The sequence below is a fragment of the Quercus lobata genome, chromosome 11 (genome assembly GCF_001633185.2).
Source record: "Quercus lobata isolate SW786 chromosome 11, ValleyOak3.0 Primary Assembly, whole genome shotgun sequence".
Classification (NCBI taxonomy): domain Eukaryota; kingdom Viridiplantae; phylum Streptophyta; class Magnoliopsida; order Fagales; family Fagaceae; genus Quercus; species Quercus lobata.
The window spans coordinates 1,233,444-1,260,741 of record NC_044914.1 but is presented as its reverse complement, the minus strand read 5'-3'; the positions used below and the strand labels follow the sequence as shown (position 1 = coordinate 1,260,741).

The window sequence follows — 27,298 nt, the reverse complement described above, 5'->3', positions numbered from 1 at the left end:
AAAACATGGACCCCCTTATCAGGCAGTGATAATAGATTGCAACAACCAGGGACTGGGACATCCAAAAAGATCAAGAATTTCAGGTAGCCCCAAAAATGATCATTTATGAAGCATTGTTGAGTTTTTAAGGTGAAGAATAATTGTCTCAAAAAAGGGCTTTAATTGTGGCACCTAGTCTCAATATGCTTCCAAAATCTCCATTAGAAAGACATAATATTCCTACATGTCTTCCACTAGGACACTGTGTTACAATCTCAACCTTTTTTCGTCACTTATTCCCCTCCACTTTTTCCCAAAACATTTTCATTGGTTTGACGACACATTGAGCCAAAAGACCACATGGGGTCTAGGGAATCTACCCTCCACTCCATGCCTAAAAATTATTCAGCACCAAATGCCCCCACAATGGGTGTTCTAAAACATTGTACTTTAAGAGAACATTGTTGTCATCCTTATTCATCCAGAAAATGAAAAATTAGAGGCTGTTTGATTCATCAATTTCTATAACTCATATTTCTGTTTCCATAACTCATAACTCAAAAATGGTGAGACCCATAGCTAGAAGTTCGTTTGGCACCACTATAACTCTATTTTCATCTCTCAATTATCTGATTTTTGAGTTATGAGTTATGGAAACTAAAAACACATTTTAACTGTTTTCAGTTTCCATAACTTATAACTCAATGACATTTCCGTAAATAACATTACATGGAGGGACCCATTGTCAGACTCAGCCGCAACTTTTGACCATCTCTTTTTCTTTTTCTTTTTCTTCATTGGGTTCGATGCGTGCATTTCTTTATCTTCTTTTTTTTCTTTTTCCTTTCACACTAAGTGGCTTCTTCTTCTTCCTTCACTGTGTGCAGTTTTTTTTTTTTTTTCACTAGGTTCGGTGAGTATGAGTATTGAAGAAAAAAAAAATTGCACCAAGTAACAGGTATGAGGCCCACAAACAGTGTGAAAAATATTAAGTGATGACAAGTGAATGATAGTGCCAAACGGGTAGGATATTTTAAGTGATGAGTGATGAATAATGAGTGATGAAAAAAAAGCATCCAAACAAGGCCTTACATTCCAGACTTGCACTGCCGTGTGTAAAGTAAGATAATTGAAGTAAAATGTAATATCTACCAAATCAAACCTCTACAATCCATATCATCGCGTTGGTGTTAATGCCTTAATATTGAGCAAAATCAGACCATTTGGAAATTTAAAAAAAAAAAATAATAATAATAAAATTGATATTTGAAGATTGAGAGTCAGAGAAGTTCTCACCGAAAGGATTTGGACATGGTACAAAATGGTTCCTATGAGTATCAGTAATCCCGTGAATGTATACACATCTGACATTTTTTTGTATATACAACTCCATGAAATAAGAAAGCTATAAAAATGAATTATAAAAAAATTCATAAAGTAAGAACAATAGCATCATCTGCTTCCAACCTCGAACCATAACTGCCTAAACCATTTCTTATAGACATAAATTGCAGTCATTGACCTCTGCAAACCACCTTCTCAAAAATCATAATCTATATCTGTTATATTCTGGGAGGATGAGCGTTTAACAAGCTGTTCTTGCTCATCGTACCGATCAAGGTTTTCACAAGGAGCAGGGAAGATGGTCCCTATTACACGGCCTTCAACGAAGGCACACTGGAATATATGCTTCTTCTTGTATGTTATCCCTACCGACATGTCTCGGAAAGTCACATTTCTTACTGGAATTTCTTCACTCCCATGGATCCTGACAGGGACACGAACTCCCTGGCCATGGACACTAGTGAAACTTATGTCCTCAAGCACTGGGAGAGCCTTTCGATCATACCCTTCATCAGGGTGTTCATTGTAGTCTGTCTTGATGACAATTCCAACACGGACATTGTCAAATGTAAGATTTCTGTAAGTTATGTGTTTCACATATCCACCTCTACCAGGGGCAGTCTTGATACGGACAGCACGCCTTGAACCCCAAACAAGGAGGTTTTCCACAGTGACATGGGATACACCACCAGACATTTCACTGCCTATTGATATGCCAGCACTGTTGCATTTCAGCCAAAGTGGATCTCAGTTACTAACTAAACACATAAACTACCACATGCAAAGAAATCTAGGAGTGAAGTAATTGAAATAACCATTTTCCTACTGTATTTTAGGACAATAGGGAATGCATGTCAATTAACCAACTACAACAAAAGCAAAGATACCATCTACAAGGAAAGCAAAGGTAGCAGCTGATTTAACTAGTATAGTCTACTGAGTTTGTATAGGCATACGGTCAAATCCCATATTTCCCCAAGGATGAGAATTTACTGAAGGTTAGCCTCATTCACAGCAATATAGTACACAACGCAGGGCCCAAAAGCCACATTGGTAAAATGTCTTTACAGTCTTCGCTCAAGGTTGATGAACGCAACAAATTATTTATACTAGGCATTATCCCACTACTAAAAGTGATTCCTTCCTTTTATCTTTTTTATTTTATTTTTATTAAATGTGACTTCTCACATCCTACTTGGAAGCTTGTAAGGCTAACAAAATATCTTGCAACAATTTTTTTTTGGATAAGTTACAAATTTCTTGTAACCAAAGCTCAAATTGGTTTAATGCAAAATTTCAGAAGGTTGTGATATAAAATTGAGTTTGCTTATTTTACAAAATACTAGTATATGAATTTATAAGGAACCAAATGCACTCCGACCATGACTGCAATTCTGCTACAAATTTTATCATACTGTGAGGCATTTAATACAGTTTGGATTTCTACAATCTACAAACCATAAACATGAGTTGCAGTTACATAAACAGAACCAAATTGATTATAGCCAGCTATATTCAAATCATTCTACTTTTGAATTAATAAAATATATAAAGAAAATGGAAAGAAATTTACATCTATTACACAGTACTAGACGGGTGGTAAAAGCAAATCTATTCCAGATTTTCCAATAGATATCTGGAAGAAAAATCAACACAAAACCTTAGACAAAAAGACACTCTACAGTACAGGTCAAATTCATTCATGAATACAATCATATTTGCAGCTCAAGGGCAAACATGAACAGACACATATATCCAGAATTTTCATCTATTGATTTTTTTTATTATCTGCAGATGCATGACGGTAATATTTGGATGCGATGAAATGAAGCACCATAAGTTAGAAGCATGATGTCTAAAAGTTTTACCTGACCATAGAGCGAACAACTAGGTTTCGAATGAGTATATTTGTTGAAGGCCGTCCATAAGCAATGCCATACTGATCCCAGCCACTCTTAATCGCAATTCCATCATCCCCAACGCTTATATAACAGTCCTCAATCACCATATCCTCACATGAATCTGTTTGTACCACACACAAAAAAAAAAAAATAAAAACAAATAATTGTTGGTTATTTTTGTATAACCCCCAAATGAATGAGTGATTAACTCATAAAACTTAAATTACTGGAGCAACTGAATAAATTTTTATTTTTTATTTTTATAAAAAGCCCTAGAGCAAACCAATGGGCTGCACTTAAAAGATATTGGGAGGTAACCCTGTGTCACAAGGTTATGATGCAGCCATGGAAGATTAAACTTATTTTATGAGGGCCATGTGTGAAGTCCAATTTAAGTAATAGCTGTGTGGGACTTATTATTTAGTTGGTATCATTGGCTTGGGAAGCATAGCTCTGATATTTGGGATTTGGTTCCAGGTTGTTTAATGTGGACTATTTGGACTGAACGGAATCAGCGGTTTTTTGAGGATGAGGGGAAAACTGCGGTTCAGTTATTAGAGTTTTGCCAGCGGACCCTCTTTGATTGGTCTCGATGTTGGGGTTTCATGGATTGTTCTACCCTTTTGGATTTTCTTTCATTTATTAGAATAGATTAAGGGCTGCTTCTGTCTTTTTGTTCCTTTTTCCTTTGTTCGCTACCGTGAACTCTTTGTGTTTCTCTTGCTATTCTTTTATTAATAATATTCTCTTCTTACTTATCAAAAAAAAAAGTAATAGCTGTGTGGTTTTAAAGGTTAAAACAATTTTTAGTTTGGGTTTTAATTTAGCAAGTTATGGTCAATTTTGTATTTAGGGGTAAAGCTATAATTTTTGGAACCCTTGCAAATGAAGGATATCTTGGTAGTGTAGTTGAGTCTAGAATTTTCAAGCAGATCCCAACTCCCAAGTATCTTAGGTTTTATTTTCTTTGAGTTGAAGTTAGTCTCTTATTATTTATTACCTAATTAGGTTTTAGTTTACTTGTCAAATTACAACTCTTCTTCTTTTTGTTTTATTTTATTTTATATTATGAATCAATATTAGACGTCTTAATACTACTAGTTCAAAAACAAGTCCTTATATATATATATTTGTGCCCAATGTACTAAAAAAATGGAATTGAAAAAGTAAAGTATTGAGACACATTGACCTTATTGTTCTTCCCTCCTCCTCTCACTCTCTTTTTCTTTCTTTTTGATATATTGTCATTGTTCATAGTACCATTCATAGACTCTCTTGACGTGCATTGTTCATTTGTATTCATGGATTGTGGAGAAATTCAATTACTGTTTCATTTTTTTTGCCTCTTTTCAACCCTAAATTATAATTTTCTCTTCCCTACAAAACCCTTTAAAAAAGTTCTAAACCCTAGATCCACAAATCCTCCTAAACCATAACCCACCACAAGCAAATGTAGAAGAATTCTCTGATATGCTCTATTTCAAGCTAATATTTGAATGCACTAAACAATTTCTTGTTAGGGTTCCAGGCATACTGAATTCTCTCAGGCCACAGTGTATAATTTATGTATATACATAGTATACCATGTGTTTGTGGGTTGACGAAAGGTGGGAAGGTGAAGAACTACCAGATTGAAGGCAAACATGAAAATAACAATAAAAGTACATCTTGCTCAAATAGATGCAAAATTCCAAGTTTTATTGTTCCTAGCTCACATGATTTTCAAATTTCCAACACCCATGCAACATCACATCAATCATGATGGGAGGTGTGTGGAGCCTGATCTACTGTGTTAGTTATGCTGATGATTCGGGTGCGTATAGACCCCTGAGGGCCCAGATCAAACAAAATTCCAGATCAAACAAAATTGGTGTACACTTTTTGAGGATATATCTGACATTTGATTACACTTTAGATGCCCTTGGCCTTTTATTGTAATTTGGCTAAAATAGCATTTTAGTCTTTGCATTTTGGGGCCACAGTCAATTTGGTAGCAGTTAATTTGGTCATTGTTACTTTCAACTTGCAGTCAATTTGATCCCTACTGTTAACTTATTAACGGAAAATGCCTACGTGACAAACGTTGTACACAATTTTTTTTTTGATAAGTCAAACGTTGTACACAATTGACACACACATTGCTAATAAAATTTAAAAAATATATATTTATTTAATTGCTATCTAAGAAAACCACACCAGCAAGAATAAAAAAAAACCATTAAAAAAAATTCCCCAAATTTTCTTGGAGTTTCTTGATAGCCAAACACAACCCAAAAAGCAACCCACACACGAAAATCAAACTCAACCAAAAAAATTCACCATGCTATGCCAGTGGCATGGGGTTGGGTTGGAGTCTATGGTGGCTTTGAGAGCTATGAGAGTGAGACTGTCTGGGTTAGAGAAGAAGTTAGCGGAAGAGTGAAAGTGATACTAATAATTATTACACTACGAAAGTGGGTTAGCTCAACAGGCATTTTCTATTCTTGTTTTGGCAATGAGGAATTGCTATTGCAGAGAGTGAGTTGAAGTAGAAGTAGAAGTAGAAGGAGGGTGTTGTCATGTTTTGGATTGAAGTTTGAACTTGTTAGTGGAGGTGTTTATCAAGGTGATATTGGAAAGTGGTGCTATGCAAGCAATGTGGCTATGCAGTTTGAATTTTCCTGACCACCAACTAGCTTACACAAATTTGATTCTTCAGTACACAACTCAAGTGCTCTCTCTTTCTCTCTCTCAAGTCCATTTATATTCTCTCTTTCAGATCTGGGTTGTGCTTGCCCAGATCTGGGTTCAAGGTCCACCACCTTGATGGCATGCACTCACCAGATTTGATGGTGCTGCTGCCTGCTGGAGTTTGTGGTGGTGTTGCTGTGTTCGTTGTAGTGGCTTGGAGTTTGCAGTGAATTTTTTGAGTTGAATTTGATTTTTGTATGTGTGGGTTGCTATGTTTGGCTGTCAAGAAACTCCAAGAAAATCTGGGGAATTTTTTTTAAACTCATCCTTTAAAATTTTTTGTTTTGTTTTTATGATGTGGATTTTTTTTATTCTTAAAATTGTTGATGTGGTTTTCTTAGATAGCAATTAAATAATTCTTTTATTATTTCCGTTTGCCATGTAGGCATTTTCTGTTAGTGAGTTAATGGTAGAGACCAAATTGACTACTATCATAATGTAGGGATCAAATTGATTATGACTCTAAAATGTAGAGACCAAAATGGTATTTCCACCTAGTAATTTTCCTACATGCGTAAGACCCTTCTATGGTTCTACCAAGAGTCAATCCAAAGAATCAATAGTTAGTAATGATGTCCACCTCAACAGAATATATCATGATAGGGCAGCACCTATCAACTGGTCACACATTAATGAGTGTGTGTGTAATGATAACTTACGAGAAAACACTTACCCGGATCTATTCCATCGGTGTTAGGAGCTTCAAATATGGGAGCTAAGATTGTAACATTTCTGATGGTTACATTCTTGCAGTCATATGGATGAAGTGTCCAAAAAGGAGAATCACGCAAAGTTATATTAGTGATCACAATGTCACTTGACCACATAATCTGAACAAGTGGGCCCCTAGTGTGGTTAAGGAGTTTCTGGCGATACTTCTTCCACCATGTTTGACCCTGTCCATTTATGGTACCATTATGCCCTGTTGATGACCAATAACACAAACTAGAACAAGTTAGAAATTAATAGTTCATCAAGATGATAGGTACATAAGCAAATCATACAAAAGTCTAAAACCAATCAAATTATGAAACCTATATGGCTAGTGGGCACAAAAGCTATCCATCGTGTGATAGTTTGATAAGTATGATTTGCCTATCCAAAAAATGATTTACAGACTAGTAGTAGATATTTCATTGTAATATGAAAAGATAATCAACTGCTCCAGTCAATGTGGCAAAAGAGAAATTTGAAGGACATTCTTTTAATGTGTCTTTACATATTATGGGCAGAGCCAAGAGAGCAAGTTAAGAGTCCTTATTTGCTAGAAACAATTAGTTCAGCTACTGTTAAATCACAAAATACTTGGACAACATTTGAAACTGATATGCAGATAGTGGGTCGTTTAAGTCATAATTTTTACAATTCCAGGATAATTCTACAAAAGATTTTGCTTCAGTAGGAGAGGTATCAAGCAGAAGCAATTTCTTTTTTTAAGCTTTTTTTAGTGGTAAGGGGCCATTAAAAATGGAATGGAATGTATTTATGTAATGGAAAGGAGTAGAAAAGAAAGGAATTAAATGAAATTAGTAATCTTGTTTGGATGTTTTAAAATAAAGGAATGGAAATGAATGAAATGTATGTAATCTTGTTTGGGTATTTGGGGTTAACATTAGAAGGAATGGAACATAATCTTTTTATAATAACATTACTATCATACTCCTATTTTAGAATAAAGGGCTGAATTTCATAAAACCATAAAACCTAATTCCATTTTCTTTGATTCCTCCCAATTTTAGGGAGAATGAAAATTTGAGATTCAAAGGAAAAAGAGAGGAATGAGTGTTTCATCCTACCCATTCCATTCCCTCCCACTTAAACTCTCAAACAAATGAATGATCATTTCATTTCCTCTATTAAAACTCCAAAACAAGGGAATGGATGAAATATTCCAAAATGATTCTTTTCATTCTATTCCTTTCCCCCCATATGGAGTGTAAGTATCTTAGGTTTTATTTTCTTTGGGTGCAAGTTAATCTTTTATTAGGTTTTAGTTTTACTAGTCAAATTAGTAGTCCTAATACAACCCGTACAAGAAAGAGTTAATACATACATACATACATACATACATATTGTGCTTAATATATTAAAAGGAGATGGGAGTTGATTAATAGAATTATTGGGTATATTGAGCATTGAGGCATGTTGGCCTTTGTTTAATGTTTTCTCTCTTTTCTTCTTCTCTTTCTTATAGTACTGTTCATACAACCCCTAAACATCATAACACCCTCTCTTTTTCTTCTTCCTTACAACCCCAAATCAAGCCCTTTCTTTTACCTATCAAAACCCTAAATTCCCACATTTTCTTCTACCAAATAGTCATAAAAAAACTCATCAAAACACCTTTTAATTCCTAACACAAAAACAGAACCCTTTCTTCAACAACTTTAAATCCAAAATCCAGAAATCTTCTTAACCCACTGCAACCGCACGTGGACAAATTCCCTGGTTTGTCCTAAGTCAGTTTAGGAACTAGCCATCCCATACTCCATCCTCTCTTGGAATTAACATAGGATGGTCAACAGCCACTCAGTTGTCCAAAGAAACAATATCATAACTGCATATTTACAATTAAATCACTATCATTGATTCGTGGCCAATTCCACCCAAAAGAACACTGTTTTGTGTGTGTGTGTTAAGTAACACATGGAGTCCCCACAGTGATCACCAGGTTAATGTGTAACATTTGTTCTGAACAATATCTTTCTGTCGCAGCACATTTGGGGGTGAGGTAAGGCATCTACATGTGTGTGTGAGTGCTTGATATACATCCTTGCCCCACTTCCTGACAACTTGGTTGCTTTACCAATTAGTTTCTGTTATGAGTGCTTAAGAAGTAAGTTCCATCTATGAAAATTAAGGGATTGTAAGTTCCATCTATGATAAATTGGACATTTGTAACCCGCAAAGGTTAGCTCAATTCGAGTCCCAAGATTATCCGATACACGGTTCTTGCAAGCGGGGTTGTGTATCCAGGGTTTACTTAACAGGGGTGGGTACATGAAGTGACCTGGCCCTACCTTAAAGAGGCCCCTCATCATCCAAAAAAAAAAAAAAATTGAACAGTTGTAGCCTTGTAGGTTTCATATACAGTCTCCATAAATCCACCATAATTTAGTTAATGTCATGGTTGGTTGGTTAAAAATTTCTCAAACTGTAAATTGCAAAATGTAAATAGGGCTACAGAAAATAGGGATACTTGCATGGGTTTTCACAAGGAAACTTGCTCAAAAGGTCATGTAATATTTAAATTGACTCAAGGAACTTGAGTGGGTCTTACACTCGGTATCTTTTCTAAAATCAAGGCATATTTGCATATTATTTTAGTCACCTCTTAAGTCAATGTCTTTGCCATGAATATAAAATTTATAATAGCTTCACCAAATGAGAGGATGAAAAATATGACCTGTAATAACAACATCTTTGAGATTTTGACCATGAATCAAACTCCCAAACCGAGGTCCAGGATGCTCTCTCCCATAACCATATGAAGGCAAAGGAGGCATTAGTGGCCAATACTTCTCATCCTGTTATACATCACATAAGATGACATATGGTAAAATACAAAACTTTAGTGAAGAGAGAGAGAGTTCAGTGGCCATAACCAAAAGAGATAACCAATTAGATTAATTTTGGTTCAGCCATTACATGTATCCTTATTCAGCAACCATGCAAGGCATGTTATCTAAACCAAGTAAAATGCAATTTCTGACATATCAATTTGTTTAAAGTGACTACACATGATGAAACCAAATGATACCTATAAAAAAATGGAAGCACATTTTTATAACAATGGTCTGATGCAGACTTATTCCCCCCCCCCCCCCCCCCCAACAACACCCACCCACACACACAAAAACAAATACACAGAGAGAGAGAGAGAGAGAGAGAGAGAGAGGGAGGGACGTCTAGAAACCAGAGGTTTAAACTTTAAATTACATTAACTTTCTTTTTCCAAAAAAAAGATAGGGTCCTTTCCTTTTTGGTCTGTCCAAAATATATGAGAGTTTTAAAAAATGAAAGCATTTATCCATTTAGCTTTCTATATTATCCTTAAATTTGAGCTACCTGTCTTGCCCCCCCCCCCCCCAAAGGGCATTTTAGGAAGATAGAAATGTTATTTTGTTTCATTAAAAATGCAAGCCATTTGCAAACTCGCATCTATTTTGGGGCTGAGATTATCAAATTGTCAAATTCTGATATTTTATCAATGGAACATCACTTTTAGTGGTAATTTGGGTGAGGATTTCACGGCTGTTGAAAAGCTGTCAACCATTTGCTAGTATTAAATATTGTAGTATAGCATAAGATCTTTTTTTTTTTTGATAGGTAGTAAAGCATAAGATCTTAACAGTGTGCTGATGAACTAGCTAAGTTTTGTTCAGTCAAGTTTACCCTGATTGTCTAAAACAACCTCCCCATTTTGTGCTTAGATTTTAACCTGATTCTCACATGTTATGATCTGCCATATATATATGTGTGTGTGTGATAATTCAATTGTGACAACCAGTGGGATAGGGAGGGGGGATATATGCTTAGCTGGTCAATGAGTTTCATCATTTAATCAATTCACTATACCTCCAACACAGTCTTAATTTTAACATATCTACGAATTAATATGTGCCCAATATGAAGAAACCACGTATACGGATATACCTAATCACCTTTGTATAAAGTAATTAAATATAAATACAATAAATTATTATGACAATGGGCTCTAATTGAAGTTCTATGATAGGCATGAGATGAACTTATCAAATATATCTCTATTTGATGTATATCCTTTTGATATTGAGAATTCTGGTTTCTCAGATCCTCACATTGGTTCCCTCACCCAAGAGTTCTTAAATTTTATCAAACTTATAAGTTTCATTGGATACCCATAGTGACCAGTCAGCAACATCATTACATAGTTTGATAAAAAGTATTAGGACTTACACTGACCCTATGTTCAACATGCATATACTTAACAAGTACTCCTCATTGTAACTGAGGACTGAGATGTCATGGAGGTCAAAAAAATGGTTCCCCAAGAAAACAGAATATACAACAACAAAGTTGCATGTGAGCCCCAATTAATAATCGAAAGGGCTGAAGCAGCTTTGTTGTCCCTTTATAGTAAGGGGAGCATCCTCAATCTGGTTGAATATAAATCAGAATCATGCTCAAGCTGAAAATGTTGAGAGCTCCAAAGTAAAAGGTGTACCTTTTACAACATCTAAATCTAGATCATTACGGCAAGATGTAGCTCATCCCTACTTTCAGTAACTTCATGATGAAAGCTACATAAATCATACCTACGTCTCTAGGCACAAAGGTGTCTCATTTCATCGATCATCTATTGCCTGAATTTTGACCTTTTTTTTTCTTCTTCTTCTTGTTTTTTTTTTTCACCCTATCTACTGACAGGTATTCCCACACTCTGGGATACACAATAACCATCTTTTTTTTTTTTGGTTGCTAAACAACAACAGCCATCTTTATTCTTAAGATTGTGGTAGTTAAAAGCCATTATCAATTCCATGGTCTAACACAATATTATATCAGGTGATTAGTCAGCGTTCCACCAACTATAAGATGTGCTTCATCAAAAACCTACATGAACCAGGTTTTCACAACGGATATTAACCCTATTTACATCAATCATTTTCATATTCACTCTCATTGATCGTAAGACTTCCTCCAGATATTCCAGAAAATCTTTTGTGCACACAACCAAATAGAACCTTCCACTCAGTACCCATCTTATAAATAAGAAAGATTTCCTCCACCAACAACCCCCCCCCCCCCCCCCCCAAATTTTTTTAAAGGTAAGACTTCATATAGGTTACATACTGTTACAAAACCAAATTAATTTAATATACGGACTCCCATGATTTACAATTAACCTTTTCATACTCCCCATACAGAAATTGTTGGTATCCCAGTATTACAACATAAGAATGTTCCAAAGTATGTAACAAAACAAAACAAGACCAGCCTAGTCTTCAATAAAGCCCTCAGACTAATCAAATTATTGTTGCATTTCGTTTCATATCCTAAAATCAAAATCCATGTGAAACCCAAAAAACCTTAAACATCCACCCTAGTCTTGTCAAGATTATAATTAAAAAAAAAAAAAAAAAAAAACCCAACTTTAACATTACTGTCAAATCACAGGGACCTAAACACAAACGTCATGCCAGCCACTTCCAAGTTCTCAATTAACCAACTATGAATACCCCCAATTGAAATCCCATGACCATTTCCACCACAACAAACAGATCATAGTAAAAACAAATCCAAAGGAACTTCAAGTTCAAAAACGAAAAATTAGCATAACCCAAATGGAAAAAAAAGAAAGAAAAAGAAATCAAACCTGAATTCCAAGTATTTCAGCATCTTGAGCAAGGAACAAAGTCATATGACTAGTTAGATTAAACGGCGCCGTAAGCCAACGACCAGGAGGCACATTAAGCTGCGCACCGCCTCTCTTTCCCAACTTAGAAATTGCCGAAATCGCTCTCTCAAAGGCCTCAGTGTTCACAGCGACCCCATCGCCCACAGCTCCAAAATCCGTGAGGTTAAACGCCACGGGTCTCAGCCTCGGCAGTGGCTTTCCTTGGCGAACGCCGCGACCGAACGCGAAAAACCCATCAACGATATTCCTCTGCCAAACGAAAACCGAAGCGAAAGCAACGATCCACAGCACCACGAACAGTGTTCTGTGCGATGTGAACAGAGATACCAGTGCCCTCTGGTGCTGTAACCGTCCTAGTGTCGCTGTTAAACTCTCCACCATTGTTGTTGTTTCAAGTGTGAGTTTTTCAATTTGGTTATCATGGGCTAGTGCCTAGTTCTTTGTACTTTGGTTTTTGTTATGGTTTTTTGGGTTGGTTGAGATGTTAATGTTTGTAATGTGCTTTCATTCAGAGTCGGGTGTATGTGGGGATTTCCGATTTTGTTTTTTTTGTTTTTTTTTTTGTTTTAAGTTTGGTTTGGAAATGTAGTAAGTACGGCAAATGACTATTGAGTATATTTTAAGGAAAGAAAACTACATTTATTCCTTACTAACTACATTGTTTAATTTCTTTCTCTAATGCTTATCTTATGCCCAATTTTATTACATGACATTTCTTTGAAACAATCTCAAAGAAAACTTCAAAGAAAACCTCAAAGAAAATCTCAAAGAAAACTTCAAAGAAAATTGAGATATTACTAATTACCCAAATTTTACCATAAAAGTTCATAGAATTGGACCTATTTTTATTTTTTTTAAATAAAATAGGGAGTATATTGATAAACCGTTTGGGTGCCTATTGTACGATTCACAATTTGACACTTTTTTTCATTTTTTTTTTCCTTCTTATAAAATTAATCAAAAGAGTTCTTCTATTACCACAACAAAATCTCATAAGATATTAACTCACCACAATTCAATGTAAAGTAAAAATATTACATAGGAACCCGTTACAACTTCAAACAAGATTATTGTAAAAATGTTATGAGAATTTGTTGTGCTCATACAGATGCAACATGTTTCATATTTTCACAATCACTGATATGAATATTTGTGATTGGAGGAACATTAATTTCAGCTAAGTTCATCATCAACACGTCTTTTATTTTGCAACAATCACAACAAAGCCTTTTGGTAACTGTTTGTGTTTCAATTGTTAGTTTTCTTTTTCTTTTTTAAAACTTGATTTAAGGGTGTGAAAAATAAGTGTTGTTTTCAAGTTGAAATGCCTGTATTGCCATACTTGTTCGTTCTTGCATAGTTTGGAAAACGGAATGCAGACTAGTTTTGTTATAATTATGTTTAGCTTAGGCTCGTCCTTTATTCATTTTTGGTGTAGTTGCCAAATAATGATTCAAGTAAGATAGAACAGAAACTCCTCTAGATGGTAGACATTCGATACAAATGGTACTGGATTTCACATAATTCACCCTATTTTGACATTTCACATGATTCACGCTAATAAGATTTATGCAAACATGCATGATAATAATTGAGGTCTCAAGTTCCCAACTGTTAATTGCATGATCTTTTAACTACTCTTGTGGATTCCACGGTTAGCTCAACTGATAAAGTTTTTAATGGTTAAATAAGAGATCTGTAGATTAATCTCCACTTATAGCAAAAATCGATTGGCGTCTTGGTCTAATGATAAAGAGTTATTATTAAGAGTGGACGCCACAAGTTGAAAGTTCTCTCCAAAAAAAAAAAAAAAAAAAACTACTCTCAAGAGTTAAATGTGACACCTTCTCCTCATATTCTTGATATATATATATATATATATATATATATTTAAGTATCAGACAATTTTGTAAGATTAATTTCTGAGGGCATTTCAAAATTTGAATCTAGGATTCATAATACAAAATAGAATGCAAACCATATGTCTTTTTTGAGAAACTGTGAGGTATGATTGCACAACATATTGGTTTTTTTATTTTTGAGAAACACAACATATTGGTTAGGTGAACTGGTGAGATGTTACAATCAGTCCAATAGGTCATTGCGAAAGCAGTTGATGAGCTACGACTACCTAACTAACCTACTCAACTCAAGCAAGCGGATCAGGGCAAAGTGCCCGCAGGTAGCAATATGAATAATGAATGTCTCGAATCGGATTCAAGTCATTGAACTGTCTTTTTGTCATTTCAATATACGCATCAAACCCATATTTTGAAAGGTACATAAAAATTGTCTTGCTCAAATATCAGCACAATAATATATGAATCAGAATATAAAAAATGTGTTCCTATACACCATAATTAAGCTGTTTTTGGGAAATGGGAATTGACCTCACCTGTTAACCTTTATCAATAAAAAGGCTGTATAAGTACAACACAACATTTTAGTGTGCACATTTCCTCTTTCACTCTTTTCTATTGTGAATTCCACAAATAGACCAATGAGATTGATTATCATCTTGTTTAGACTCACCTCCTTCAGGTTCCATCTAACTAATCTATATTGTCTACTAAGATTATCTTGTGGATATCTTTTGTAATGTCATATTGTTTAGGATGTTTTTGTGATGTAGTTTCCAAACTCAAATTGGTCTCCCATCCTCCCCTTAAGTTTTAAGGGACTATTGAATTATACAAGCCAAATGAGTCCTAAGCCCACTGTACTTGTAGTCTTGTAGCACACTCCTTTTACTTATACATAATTCAAATGTCTACGTATATAGAGAGTCCTTTGTATGGGCCGGTTTTACATACACTATATATAGAGAATTCATTCTTAATTCTAACAGGAAGGAAAGAGCTAGGTACAACAAGTGAGCTAAATGACAATTGTTACGTGGCATTGTCGATATTTCAAAACAATGGTTTATTTTTTGCTAAACTCAAAACAATGGTTTATGTATATGTCACTAGAGCAAAATTAAGCCTTAAAGGTCATGGTTATTTCTTTGATAAATTTGTTTCTAATAAATAATTATCTTACGCATCTGGTATACGTAGCATTCTCTCATAATATATGGGTTCCACAACTGTGTGAGACTCATATGCTGTGAGATGGATGTTGTATATATTAGATGCATGAGATATCTACTTATTTCTTATATCGCTAATTATAATGGGTTTTTAAACTCCATATCTTGGACCCAAAAAAAAGAAGTTTCCATTTCATTCTTCATGTGAGAATCAAAAATAGGGAGAGAAGAATTGAGAACACATGGATTACGTAGTTTAGCCTAATAATTGACGTCCATGGATTAAAGCTCTTGATGCCTACATATTCATTATACTGAATTATGTATAATACACAGTGAAACCAATAGGGGTATTTACAGCAGTTTAAATCCTAGACTAACTATACACTAAACCATTAGTTACTAGTCTTATAGTATAAGGAGAATACTTTGCTTGCACATCAAGTAGGATTGGGCATCGGCTTGACTTGGATTGGAATTGTTATCGTTATCGCTTTAAAACCTTCCATTGAGTAAGAAATTTGATCCAAGATCTTACATATGACATCAAGAGATTCTCTCAATTAGTTTAAGTAACACAAATAAAAGCAAAACCTATTCTTTTCTGGGATGGAACAACAGCATAAGCTCTAGCTGAGATCTTGGCCCTATTGTTGAAGTTGGGCTCCCAATGAGATAACTGGATATCAGCTTAGGCCCAATCACTTGGGATTCCAAATTGAGCTGGGTGAACTAAGGATTGGGTTGGGTCAACCAGATAAGTAACGCAGACTAATATAATCACAAGACCAAACTAATTACTATGCAAGCCCATAAGTCATACCAAATTCATTCTCCCAAGTCCAATTCCCATATCCAAAACACGTGCCAAGTTCAGTAACCATTGGCTCTTATGGTCCGTTTTGTGCCAAAGTTATGCTACACCATCATGAATTTTATCCATTCTACATGGACTAGATAAATCATCAGACAAAGCAGCCTGCAAAAAGCCACAGAGTTGCACAGTTTTTGCAGGAACATTTTGTCATCCATGGCACTAGCCATTGCTTCTACCGCATTGTCAAGCCTCCCAACAAGGTCAACATTTTTTTAAAAAAAAAAACTCCAGGCTTAGCATTCAGATAGATTTTATTGCTTGCTTATACATGTACAGTACTTTATCTTCATTTTATGATGTTTTTTAAAATGGGAAACAGGGAATTGCATAAAAAAATTTCTCTAGGAAAATTCACAACTTGCTTACCTGGGAGGAGGACTAGCCATTTAGATGCAACAAAAGGAGTATCAAGTGTATGTGAACCACTTCCTCCGGATAGGCCATTGTGGTTCCCAGGCAGTTCACCTCCTGAGTGGCTTGATGGCAGGTATCAAATTTTTCATCACTACTCCAACAATCTGTATTGGAACTTTCATTGTTAATTTAAATTATAGAGCGAGTGTCATGGCATCATGAAAACATCATTTCTTTCTTTTTCTATTAATTGCAGTCTTCCTGGCGATTTTGGCTTCGACCCACTTGGATTAGGTATGTGTTAATTTGTGTATTCTTTATGTTTACTAAACCAAAAAAAAAAAAAAAAATTCTATGTCATGAAATGTGGCAAGGAAAATTAGATCAACAGCCCTGTACCTGCATGCTTAAGCAATATGACAAAGGATTTTTATTCCCTGGCTAACCTTTCTTTCTTTTTGTTATAGACATGAAATGGGCTATAACATATCATTTGGTATTTATTTCAATTGAATTTGCTGGTTGATTAAATGTTTCTGTGCAAAGCACCCAAAAATGGTTCTAGACTAGACTTGCAGTACTTTTAGTACTGATATCCTCCATTTTGTATGTGATAGGGTCTGATCCAGAGTCACTTAAATGGTTTGCACAAGCGGAGCTAATGCATGGCAGATGGGCAATGCTTGCAGTGGCTGGAATTCTGATTCCAGAATGGCTTGGAAGAATAGGTTTCATTGATAAATTTTCATGGTATGATGCTGGTGCTAGAGAATACTTTACAGACAAAACAACCTTATTTGTGGTGCAATTAGCTTTGATGGGTTGGGTAGAGGGAAGAAGATGGGCTGATTTGATAAATCCAGGGTGTGTTGACATTGAACCAAAAGTACCACATAAGAAGAACCCAAAGCCTGATGTTGGTTACCCAGGTGGGCTGTGGTTTGACCCCATGATGTGGGGTAGAGGTTCCCCAGAGCCTGTGATGGTGTTGAGGACTAAGGAGATTAAGAATGGGCGTCTTGCTATGCTTGCTTTTGTGGGCTTCTGGTTCCAAGCCATTTATACAGGACAAAGCCCCATTGACAACTTGATGTGTCATGTTGCAGATCCTGGTCACTGCAACATTTTTTCGGTAATGCTCTACTTCTCCAATCATCAAAATGGACCTAGTAATTTATAAAGAGAAGGCTAATTATTATTGCACACGCTAAGTTATACATTGTCATACACACTCAAGCTGAAATCATGTTTTGAGTTAAAGTGTGTACAACATTGTATAATTATTTTAGTTATAATCATGAAAGGGTGAAATCACAATTTTAACAGAAATCGTGTTTTCAACTGATTCCCAATGTGTAACTATTACCACTCATCGGAAAATTCCAGTGAAATGTATATGACTTTGCACTTGAAATGTGCAATTAAATGCGGTAACAAAAGATGACAACAAATATTAATTTCGTACTTGCAGGCTTTCACGTTACGTTGAAGTGTTGAATTTGAGAAGCAGTTTATGAAAGACATGCAAAATTTGGTGGCACCAACAGCCAGTCAGGCAGGAAGTTCCTCTGTAATTCTTGTAAAATCATTTGCTAGCTGTTTGTTGTCAGAAGTGAGAATTAATTGTACATATCAAGAAGCCAAAGAAACATCTGGATTTTGATTTTTTGCTAATAGTTGATTAAATTGTTGTCCATGGGCTTGTTATTGTCAACTTAATTAAATGACACTAATCACCTGTTTGTCTAGGTGGTAAGAGCATTAGCATCAAGCTCAATCCAATTTTACCTAAATTAATCCTAAAAACTCCACTTTTATTATTTTAGTTAATCTACCATTCACAAACAACTACATCAACCTCAATACTTTATCCCCATTTCATTTAAATATTATTTCTTCTTTATTTATTTATGTAATGGTAATATATTTTAAATGCTCACGTTTTCCAACCCCCCAATGATCATATTTTTATATAAAAAAAAAAAAATTATCGTAATTTTACATAATTTTGTAATTTCAATGTCTTGTATCACCTTTATTTTTCTTTGCAATATCAATGAATATATACAAACAATATGTCCTCTCTTTATGGAAGTAGTTCCAAACTCTATTCCAATATGTTTTGTGCACTTGCTCATTTCCTTGCATTGCATCCATGGAAATATTGAGCAATGTCAATACAATGAGACAGTCTTCTCCTACCATGAAATTACCACTCTGTTGTGTCTTCTTAACAATTATCTGAACTTCAGGAGGAGACTGTTGGGTATGTACTTCATTTTGTAGGGATTCCATTATGAATTCATTATTCATGTTAGAATCTTTTTGTAAGAGCTCTGTGAAGTTCGAGTCACTGACATTCGCAAATCCATTCCCTAATAAATAATAAATATTAACAATAACATAATAAACCTAAACAATCAAACCTCAAGCTTTAAGTTCTTATTTCAATCAATTACCAAGCCAATAAAACAACATGGAGTATTTCAAACCTGGTATTGATAAATATCTTCAATGGTTGTCCCACCTGATCTCTTTTCTTAACCATAGTGTATCCAAGTATTTAAACTGAACAATCACACTAACTTGCACCCCCATTCTCTAGAAAATGCACAACAAGTAGCCATGGATTTTAGAGATTTAATTATAGATGAAATGGCATGGCTAACTTAGGTTCATATATGAATGAAAATCTTTAAGACGTTGTTTTTACAATTTCAGAGGGTAAGAAAATTTAAGCCCTTTTGACATATTGCAAAGAAGATATCAGAGATTGAATGAAATTGGGCAAACAGAACAAATTATCAGAAATGAAGTAATAGCAAATTGGATCACTGAATTTAGAGTGCAAAATTGACAAATCTGAACAAGTGGAGAAATGTCTACTGCAACCATCAGAATGACTTCTACTTACAGACCGTATAACATGGTTTTTCTGCAAAATTATGACAAAAAAAGTGATTCCATTTATCATTCTCATTGGGAAAATAGCCATAGGTCTCAATGAATGTCATTACAACATCTAGAAAGAAAACAATTCTATCCTTCTGATGATAAAATTTTCTGGTTAAATTGTCATTGAAGGTCATTATATTTCAAAGTAGTAACTTGTCCATACTAACTACATAGTTTTTAGACCAAAACAAAAGCTTAGACAGGAACTTGTATGATAATGCAATTCAAGGTATCATGGAGCACTTCGACTTTAGAAAATTAATCCAATCCTGAACACGTTGGATGCTGTTGCTAATTAAGATCATGTTCTTTTTTTCATGAATCAGAAATTATATTAAGAAGAAACAAAGAATACAACTATACAAGTTCAACCAATTACAACTGATTTACAAGCAACCGGGCTAAGCACCCTCACTCAACCCAGAGAACCCAACCTCACAGCCAACCATTCCACAATGACTCCAGCTACTTTCCAAACATCATCAATTTACTCACATATATGTACCAACTAAAACCACATCACCAAGACAATGCTAACTATCACCAGGAGCCTAGATAGAAATAAGCAACTGGAAGAACATCATCCAACCATAGCAGTCAACATACAGCTTCCGCATAATCCCAAGCAAAGTACTTACAGAGACTTTATATATCAGACTGCCAGAATCACTTCAAAACAAGTAGAGGACCACAGGCACCTGAATTGAAATACAGCAATTTCATATTAGCAAGATGAGAAGAGCAAGCCACTTATGACAAAGTTCAAGTCATCAACATCAACATCATGGGAAGAAAAACTAATGAACAACCACTAACAAATGATTTAACAAATTGTATTAACTACTGAACCAGATACATAAAAAAAAAAAAAAACACTGAACTTTCTGTTTCAAAACCCAAAAATATGAATACAATTAAATCAAGAAAAATGATAACTTTGAGCAACAAAAATCCCACATGCTCCCACCTGCTGGCATATATATGGCATTCAATCGGGCATCATATACCCATCCATCATCAAGCAAATTTGATGAAAAATTGAATCATAAAGCAAGGAAATTTGGGGAAATTTCAAACCAAATCTACAGTACCTGAAATGGGGTTCGAGAAAAGAGTGGTTTATAATTTTAAAGGACTGGAGATAAACGCGGGATAGTTTTACTTGAGTTTAGTTAAAAATTTGCTGTAATGGTATTCTGCATGAGTGCTCTAAATTCTAATCTACCTTCCAAAACTGAAAGTTCGGAATTTGTGCGTTTCCATTGGTTCGGATGAAAAATAGACCTTTTATTCTTGGATAACATATCCCATTTATTATAATTTTAGGAAAAGTTAGTAATGTAACTCTAGGCTGTGTCCACAGTTATTTGTACCAGGTTTAGAAAATGCATGCCAGAGCCCTCAGCATTCTATATAGATGGACCGTCCAAATAAATCCCATACTGTTTGTAAAAATTGATGGAGTAATCCGAAAATGGAGTTTAATCTGCCACTTCATTAACGAATGAAACTGACTAGGTCAACATAAAATTTGCACATCTCTCTCTCTTCCTCTCGACCCCACACTAAATCTACAGCCCTCAAAGCCTCTCTTTCCAGAAGTCCCTAGCTAGCTTAGCTATTCTTAGAGAGTTTTAACGTAAATCTGGCACTTCCTACCTATTCACCAATTTCCCTCTCATCAATGCAACTCACACCTCACACCCAACATGACACACTTCCCTCCCAAACCCAAACCCAAACACAAACTCATCAACAGAACGAAAAAAGGAACACCAAACAAAAAAAACTCAGAGAAGAACCACACATTAATCCTCTCTCCTCCGAACAGCGGCTGGTTTCTACTGGGACCTGCCTCATTTCCGGTTCAGCAATGGCCGCTGTTCGTGTTCTCCTTTTCTTCCTTCTCCTCCTCCTCCCTCCTCTCTCTTTTTCCTTATCCGAATATGAGGCTCTTATCAAACTCAAACAATCCTTCACCCGTGCAGACAGGTTAAGTTCATGGCTTCCTGACTCCTCTCCTTGCTCAGCCAAGTGGGTTGGAATTATTTGCTTTAACGGCACTGTCACAGGCCTTCATCTCACAGGTTTAGACATCTCCGGGACGATAGACATTGAAGCTTTAAATGCACTTCATGGCCTTCGAACAATCAGTTTGGTTAACAACTCCTTCTCAGGTCCAATCCCTGACTTTCACAGGGTTGGTGCTCTGAAGTCTCTCTTATTAACAGGAAACCAGTTCTCTGGTGAAATACCGAAAGATTTCTTTACCCATATTACTTCTTTGAAGAAATTCTGGATTTCTTATAACCAATTCAATGGTACCATACCTGAATCTGTGACACAACTATCCCATCTCATAGAATTACACCTTGAGCACAACCATTTTTCAGGACCTATCCCTCCTATGAAAATACCTACCTTGAAACAACTCGATTTGTCCAATAACAAGTTGGAAGGTGAAATCCCTGAGAGCTTGTCCATTTTTAGTGTGGACTCGTTTAAAGGAAATGAAGGCCTTTGTGGGAAGCCGCTGGACAAGGTTTGCATAGGCAATAATAAAACTAATAATAATACTAATACTAATACTAATGTTCCTAATGAAGTACCACCTGAAGAAAAGTCCAGCAACTTCGTGGTGGTCGTGGTGCTTGGCATTGCAGCGCTTGTTTTTATCGCATTTGCATTTTTCACTTGCAAGCAGAGCAGTGAGGAGGAGGATCACTTTGGTATGCTTGGTGGAAGAGAAAAAGTGCCAGACTCTGTCTCTGTGGTTGAAGTGCATGTGCCGAGTTCTACTTCTCACCGCAGCAACAGCAGGGCATCAGAGACGAGCCGTAAAGGCAGCTCGAGAAAGGGTTCAACCCATGGAAAGAACGGGATGTCTGATCTTGTAATGCTGAATGATGACAGGGGTGCGTTTGGGTTGCAGGATTTGATGAAGGCCGCGGCGGAGGTGTTGGGGAATGGCGGGTTGGGGTCTGCCTATAAGGCTGTGATGGCCACTGGGTTGTCCGTGGTGGTGAAGAGGTTGAGGGAGATGAATAGATTACAGAGAGAAGGGTTTGATGCCGAGATGAGGCGGTTTGGAAGACTAAGGCACCGGAATATCTTGACGCCTTTGGCTTACCATTTTCGAAGAGAGGAGAAGCTGTTGGTGTCTGAATACATTCCTAAAGGCAGCCTGTTGTATGTCTTACATGGTATGTGTTATGACTTTGATCTCCATTGCCATCTTAAGCCTCTTCTCTGCATGCAGGCTCTATTCCTGGAAATTATTTTTATTTGAAATAGATACATTTTATGATTCGGCTTTAGTATCCATTTGGATACTGTGGACGTGTTCACGGAATCCACAACCCCTTTTTTATAACAAAACTTTCATTAAAAATTGATCTCACGACACTATTCATACATTTAAAAATTATTTTGCTAGAGAGTTTTTCAGTTTTCAACAAAATAAGCAATATTCAAACAAACCCTTAAAACATATTATTGACTTGTGCAGGTGATCGTGGAATTTCTCATGCCGAGCTGAATTGGCCTATTCGTCTGAAGATTATCCAGGGAATGGCACGTGGAATGGGGTTCCTCCATACTGAATTTTCTTCTTATGAGTTGCCTCATGGAAACCTCAAGTCCAGCAATGTTCTTCTAGGTGATGATTATGAGCCACTCCTAAGTGACTATGGCTTTCATCCACTAATCAACACACCCAATGCCGTGCAATCAATGTTTGCCTATAAATCCCCTGAATTCACACAATACCAAGAAGTCTCTCCCAAGTCAGATGTTTATTGCCTTGGAATTGTCATTCTTGAAATCCTTACTGGCAAATTCCCCTCTCAATATCTTAGCAATGGCAAGGGTGGGATTGATGTTGTGCAATGGGTTCTAACCTCAATGTATGAAAGGAGAGAGGATGAATTAATCGATCCGGAGCTATTGAGCTATACTAATTCGCGCAATCAGATTTTGCAACTTCTCCGAATTGGGGCTGCTTGCACTGAAAGTAATTCTGAGCAACGGCTCGACATGAGGGAAGCCATTAGGAGGATAGAAGAGGTACAGATTTAAGGCATGCCATGCTGTGACAATGTACTAGTTCAATACATTTTGGCTTAATTTGTTAGGAAAAAGGGGTAGAAGAGGCAATATTTTGCGAGCTAGCTCGTTCCTTCAAGACTAGAGAGAGCTTTGAAGACCAGTTCTGGTAATGGATCTATGTGGTGATAGATTTGTCTTTGGCACTTCTTTACTACCCAATGAAACGGTTGTGCATAGCATTTCACATTCTCACATTTTAAACTAGCCAATTAGGGGAAAAAAAAGGATACCAAAAATTTGAAAATGCTAAGCTGGAGCTGTAGTCATGTTTTTTTTAAAAAAAAAACCTTTTGAATAGAGCACGATGACAACTCCTACAGAGTAATCTTAACATTTTTTTTTTTGGGGTGCATTGTGGGTTGGCTTTGTGTATTCCTTTCAAAATGCAGGGTGCGTTGTGCTTGCCATTCCTTTAAATGAAAAGTCTTCAGAGACGCTCACTTAATTCTGATGGATTTTGGTGAAGCTAGTTAGTGGTAAGTTGGGGCATGACTAAAATTTGAAAGATGACAAAATGGTTTCCACAACAGCGTTAATTGCTTCATTATTTGCATGTTTTTGATCTCCTTTGTTGATAAATCTAGGTACTGCTTTTTTCCTGTTGGACTTGTGTAAAGTGTCTTAATGAAAATTGCTCGTTAAAGTTTCAATCTTTTCAAGAATTTTATTTATTTATATTAGACTGCACATACATACACGACTCTAAGGGTTAATAGTTCCAAATCTTACTCTACCATCCTGAAAATTTAATGTTAGTGGTGGGCTTAAATGAAAACTAGTAAAAAACTAGTCACAACAATCGTTTGTAAAATAGTTTGTGGTTTTAGCATTACTTGAGAAATTTTGAGTGAAAAAGGTATTTGATTGGAGTGATTTTGAAAGAGAGAAAATGGTGGAGTCTAACTGTTTTCTCATTGAGCCTATCATTTTCCAACCCTCAAATTGGAGAGAAAATATGAAGGGGAAGTGGTTTGGTGAAAATGACTTATCTACCCCTTCTTCTCCCCAAAGTAAATATTCAACGTTAAAACCCTTTTTTTTTCTTTGCTACGTTAAAACTTTTTTTTTCCTAGATTCTTTGGTGTCACGTTGAACCTTCTATTTTTTTTTTTTTTAATAATTTTTTTAAGGGATCTTTGCTACTCACGTTTAAACCTTTTTTTTTTTTTTAAACCTTTTTTTTTTTTCCTGAGTTTTTTTGCTCCTTAACCATTTTACGTTGAACCATTTTTGCTTTTAATTTTTCCTTTATAAAATATTTATAATAAAAAAGTTATGTAATACAGGCATGAGAGTAAGTTTATGCAAATTCTATTTTCTATCCCTTCACTTTTTCATCCTCTAACTAGACACAAATGAGGGAAATTAAAATCTCATCTATCTCCCCACTTTTCTATTCCTTCTTTGTTTTCTATCCTCTCATCTTCAACAACTGAGCCATCTGTCAAACAAAAACCTAACGTTATAATAACTCACTATAGCCTAGCACAAGCCTCAATTAAGCTTTGCCAGGAGGGCCAAATTCTTTGTCTTGTCGATTGAATCCCCTATCCCCCTCATTTTTAGGTAATTAATAAGTTTATTCAATCCCACAAGATGCAATTTACAATACTCCTCACTAAATCTCCTTAAAATTAAATAATTATTTCATGCACGTGACATATCACCCCGGCATAAATATCTATTAGCGACACTTATTGTTCTATTCTTTGTATTCTTTCCAGCTATGCAAAGTACAATGTATATAGAGAATATTGTAGCCAGATAAGTGCTAACCATTTTGTTAGCTTTGAAAGTCTAGCATTTTGTTAGCTTTGAAAGTATACATAGTCAAAAAGTAGTTAAGCCTTTTGTTGGCTCCCAAAAATTGAAGGAATAGCTCAGGCATAGAGAACTAAAACATGGGCCTCGCATGAACTTGAAGGACCCATGGCCCATAATGATGCTCTTGCAAAAGAGGTAGGGGAGCTAAGTAAAATGGGGCCGAAACCTAAAGATAAAAGAAAGAAGAGCAAAAGGGCCTTGAATTGATATCTATGGTTGACACCTAGGCCGCACAATATATTTGGAACCAAACATCACAATTATCATGACCACTGCTTGGAACATTTTTCAAATAAGAAAAACCTTATTTCCTTACATAAAATAAAAGGCCCGTAATAGTGGTAGGATGGACCATTAAGTCTAAAAGCCCAATTTTGATACTAATTTGGAGCCAACTTGTGACCATGTTAATCTTGCATGATGATCTTAAGCATCACCTCTTAGGAAGTCTACTGTAGGCTCTGTGGCTATTGCCATTAACTGGGTGATTAGGTAAAACAAAGAGAGCCTTACCGATCATAAGGGTCTTGATTGACTTGGGTGGTCTTACTAGGCATTTGTTGGAGGATTGCCCAAAATTGGCTTGACTATAACTTAAATTAAAATTTTTTTAAAAAAAGTGTAATACTAGTATAATGTAAACCATTAATTGTCTGAAAAATAATAGATGAGACTTTTTTTTTTTTTGCCCGTTAGGCTAATTTCCCAAACATATTAATTATGTGATCAATTTTGAAACATTTTTGATATGTGACCATTTTTGGAACTCAAGTTTTATAAAAAAAAATCATGAGATAATATATTTTTTTAAGTTTCTAGTGGAACTTGAGTTTTAGAAACTTGAATTTTTCACATAATAAAAATGTTTTAAAATAAGCCATGTAACTAATATATTTAGAAAATTAACTGACGGTAAAAAAAGAGCATAATAAAGGAATTTCAAAATTGGTGAAAATACGCGTCATCTCATCTATTGAAGAGTCTAAAATAGACATCCGACTATTGTGAGAGGGCTAACTTTTTTGTTTGTTTCAGCGATAATGTTTTTTAGATAATAAGTAATTTTCCAAAAAGTATTTTTTATAAAACTATATTATTTTCCTATGTTTGGTAGCAACATTTTTTTTTTTTTTTTTTTTGAGAAACTAGACTAGGAATAGCCAAAACTCAATGAACATCAAATAAGACTAAATGGGCAATATCCTTAGGGAGGTTTTCCAACCACATTTGCAGCGCCGTACAACATTTAGCCTTTTTTGCTAGAGCATCAGCTACAATTTTGTTTGGTAGCAACTTTAAATGAGTTGAAAAACAATTTTTAAATTCCCCTTATTTAGCTTGCTGTGAGATAGAGTTGTTTTCCAAAAAAAAAAAAGTGGATAACAATCTCTAAAATTAAGCCATACTTTTTATGTTGACCAAAAATAGTTTTTCATTCACTATTTTTTTTTTTTTTATGCTATCAAATACTAGAAAATACGAAAAATTATCTTTACATAAGATTTTTCATCGAAACAAACAAGCGAGAAAATGTATGTTTCCTCTCCTCTCTATCTCTCAAAAGAACTAAAGAAATCAATTGGAGGGAAGGTAAAAAATGGGAGTATGTTGACCAAAGATTTTTATTGAATATTTTTTTTTATGCTATCAAATTCTAAAAAATACGAAAAATCATTTTTATAGAAAATTTTTTATCGAAACAAATAAATGAAAAAATGTATCTCTCTCTCTCTCTCTCTCTCTCTCTCTCTCTCTCTCTCTCTCTCTCTCTCTCTCTCTCTCTCTCTCTCAAAAAT

The 27,298-nt window shown here is 35.4% G+C and overlaps 3 protein-coding genes and 1 long non-coding RNA gene across 5 annotated transcripts; 2 read left to right on the top strand and 2 right to left on the bottom strand.

Annotated features, from left to right (window-relative positions):
- Positions 1 to 1,268: 1,268 nt before the first annotated feature.
- Positions 1,269 to 12,897, bottom strand: LOC115968270 (probable polygalacturonase). Its single transcript, XM_031087609.1, has 5 exons — positions 12,313 to 12,897; positions 9,361 to 9,481; positions 6,628 to 6,876; positions 3,192 to 3,345; positions 1,269 to 2,044 (listed from the first exon to the last, which is right to left on the bottom strand). The coding sequence occupies exons 1-5, from the start codon at positions 12,733 to 12,735 to the stop codon at positions 1,519 to 1,521; spliced, it is 1,473 nt and encodes a 490-aa protein (XP_030943469.1). The 5' UTR covers positions 12,736 to 12,897; the 3' UTR covers positions 1,269 to 1,518.
- Positions 12,898 to 16,309: 3,412 nt separating this feature from the next.
- On the top strand, positions 16,310 to 18,387 carry LOC115966278 (photosystem I chlorophyll a/b-binding protein 6, chloroplastic). Its single transcript, XM_031085531.1, has 5 exons — positions 16,310 to 16,462; positions 16,582 to 16,749; positions 16,873 to 16,910; positions 17,234 to 17,748; positions 18,088 to 18,387. The coding sequence occupies exons 1-5, from the start codon at positions 16,416 to 16,418 to the stop codon at positions 18,103 to 18,105; spliced, it is 786 nt and encodes a 261-aa protein (XP_030941391.1). The 5' UTR covers positions 16,310 to 16,415; the 3' UTR covers positions 18,106 to 18,387.
- Positions 18,388 to 18,699: 312 nt separating this feature from the next.
- LOC115967664 lies at positions 18,700 to 20,815 on the bottom strand. Of its 2 annotated transcripts, none has more exons than XR_004086506.1 (4): positions 20,663 to 20,815; positions 20,210 to 20,269; positions 19,109 to 19,217; positions 18,700 to 18,991 (listed from the first exon to the last, which is right to left on the bottom strand). It is a non-coding gene; the product is annotated as an uncharacterized LOC115967664 (long non-coding RNA). The 2 variants fall into 2 exon arrangements; XR_004086507.1 differs by lacking the exon at positions 20,663 to 20,815 and adding an exon at positions 20,529 to 20,646.
- Positions 20,816 to 21,080: 265 nt separating this feature from the next.
- On the top strand, positions 21,081 to 24,261 carry LOC115969040 (pollen receptor-like kinase 3). The gene is made up of 2 exons (XM_031088601.1): positions 21,081 to 22,774; positions 23,080 to 24,261. The coding sequence occupies exons 1-2, from the start codon at positions 21,256 to 21,258 to the stop codon at positions 23,646 to 23,648; spliced, it is 2,088 nt and encodes a 695-aa protein (XP_030944461.1). The 5' UTR covers positions 21,081 to 21,255; the 3' UTR covers positions 23,649 to 24,261.
- The last annotated feature ends 3,037 nt before the right edge of the window (positions 24,262 to 27,298 follow it).

Coding starts and splice junctions, on each gene's coding strand:
- LOC115968270 (XM_031087609.1), bottom strand. CDS start 12,735: ATGGTGGAGAGTTTAACAGCGACACTAGGACGGTTACAGCACCAGAGG. Junction 9,482..12,312: donor CTGAAATACTTGGAATTCAG/GTTTGATTTCTT, acceptor GATGTATAACAG/GATGAGAAGTATTGGCCACT. Junction 6,877..9,360: donor CAAAGATGTTGTTATTACAG/GTCATATTTTTC, acceptor GGTCATCAACAG/GGCATAATGGTACCATAAAT.
- LOC115969040 (XM_031088601.1), top strand. CDS start 21,256: ATGCAACTCACACCTCACACCCAACATGACACACTTCCCTCCCAAACC. Junction 22,775..23,079: donor CCTGTTGTATGTCTTACATG/GTATGTGTTATG, acceptor TGACTTGTGCAG/GTGATCGTGGAATTTCTCAT.
- LOC115966278 (XM_031085531.1), top strand. CDS start 16,416: ATGGCACTAGCCATTGCTTCTACCGCATTGTCAAGCCTCCCAACAAG. Junction 16,463..16,581: donor TTGTCAAGCCTCCCAACAAG/GTCAACATTTTT, acceptor AATGGGAAACAG/GGAATTGCATAAAAAAATTT. Junction 16,750..16,872: donor CCTGAGTGGCTTGATGGCAG/GTATCAAATTTT, acceptor TATTAATTGCAG/TCTTCCTGGCGATTTTGGCT.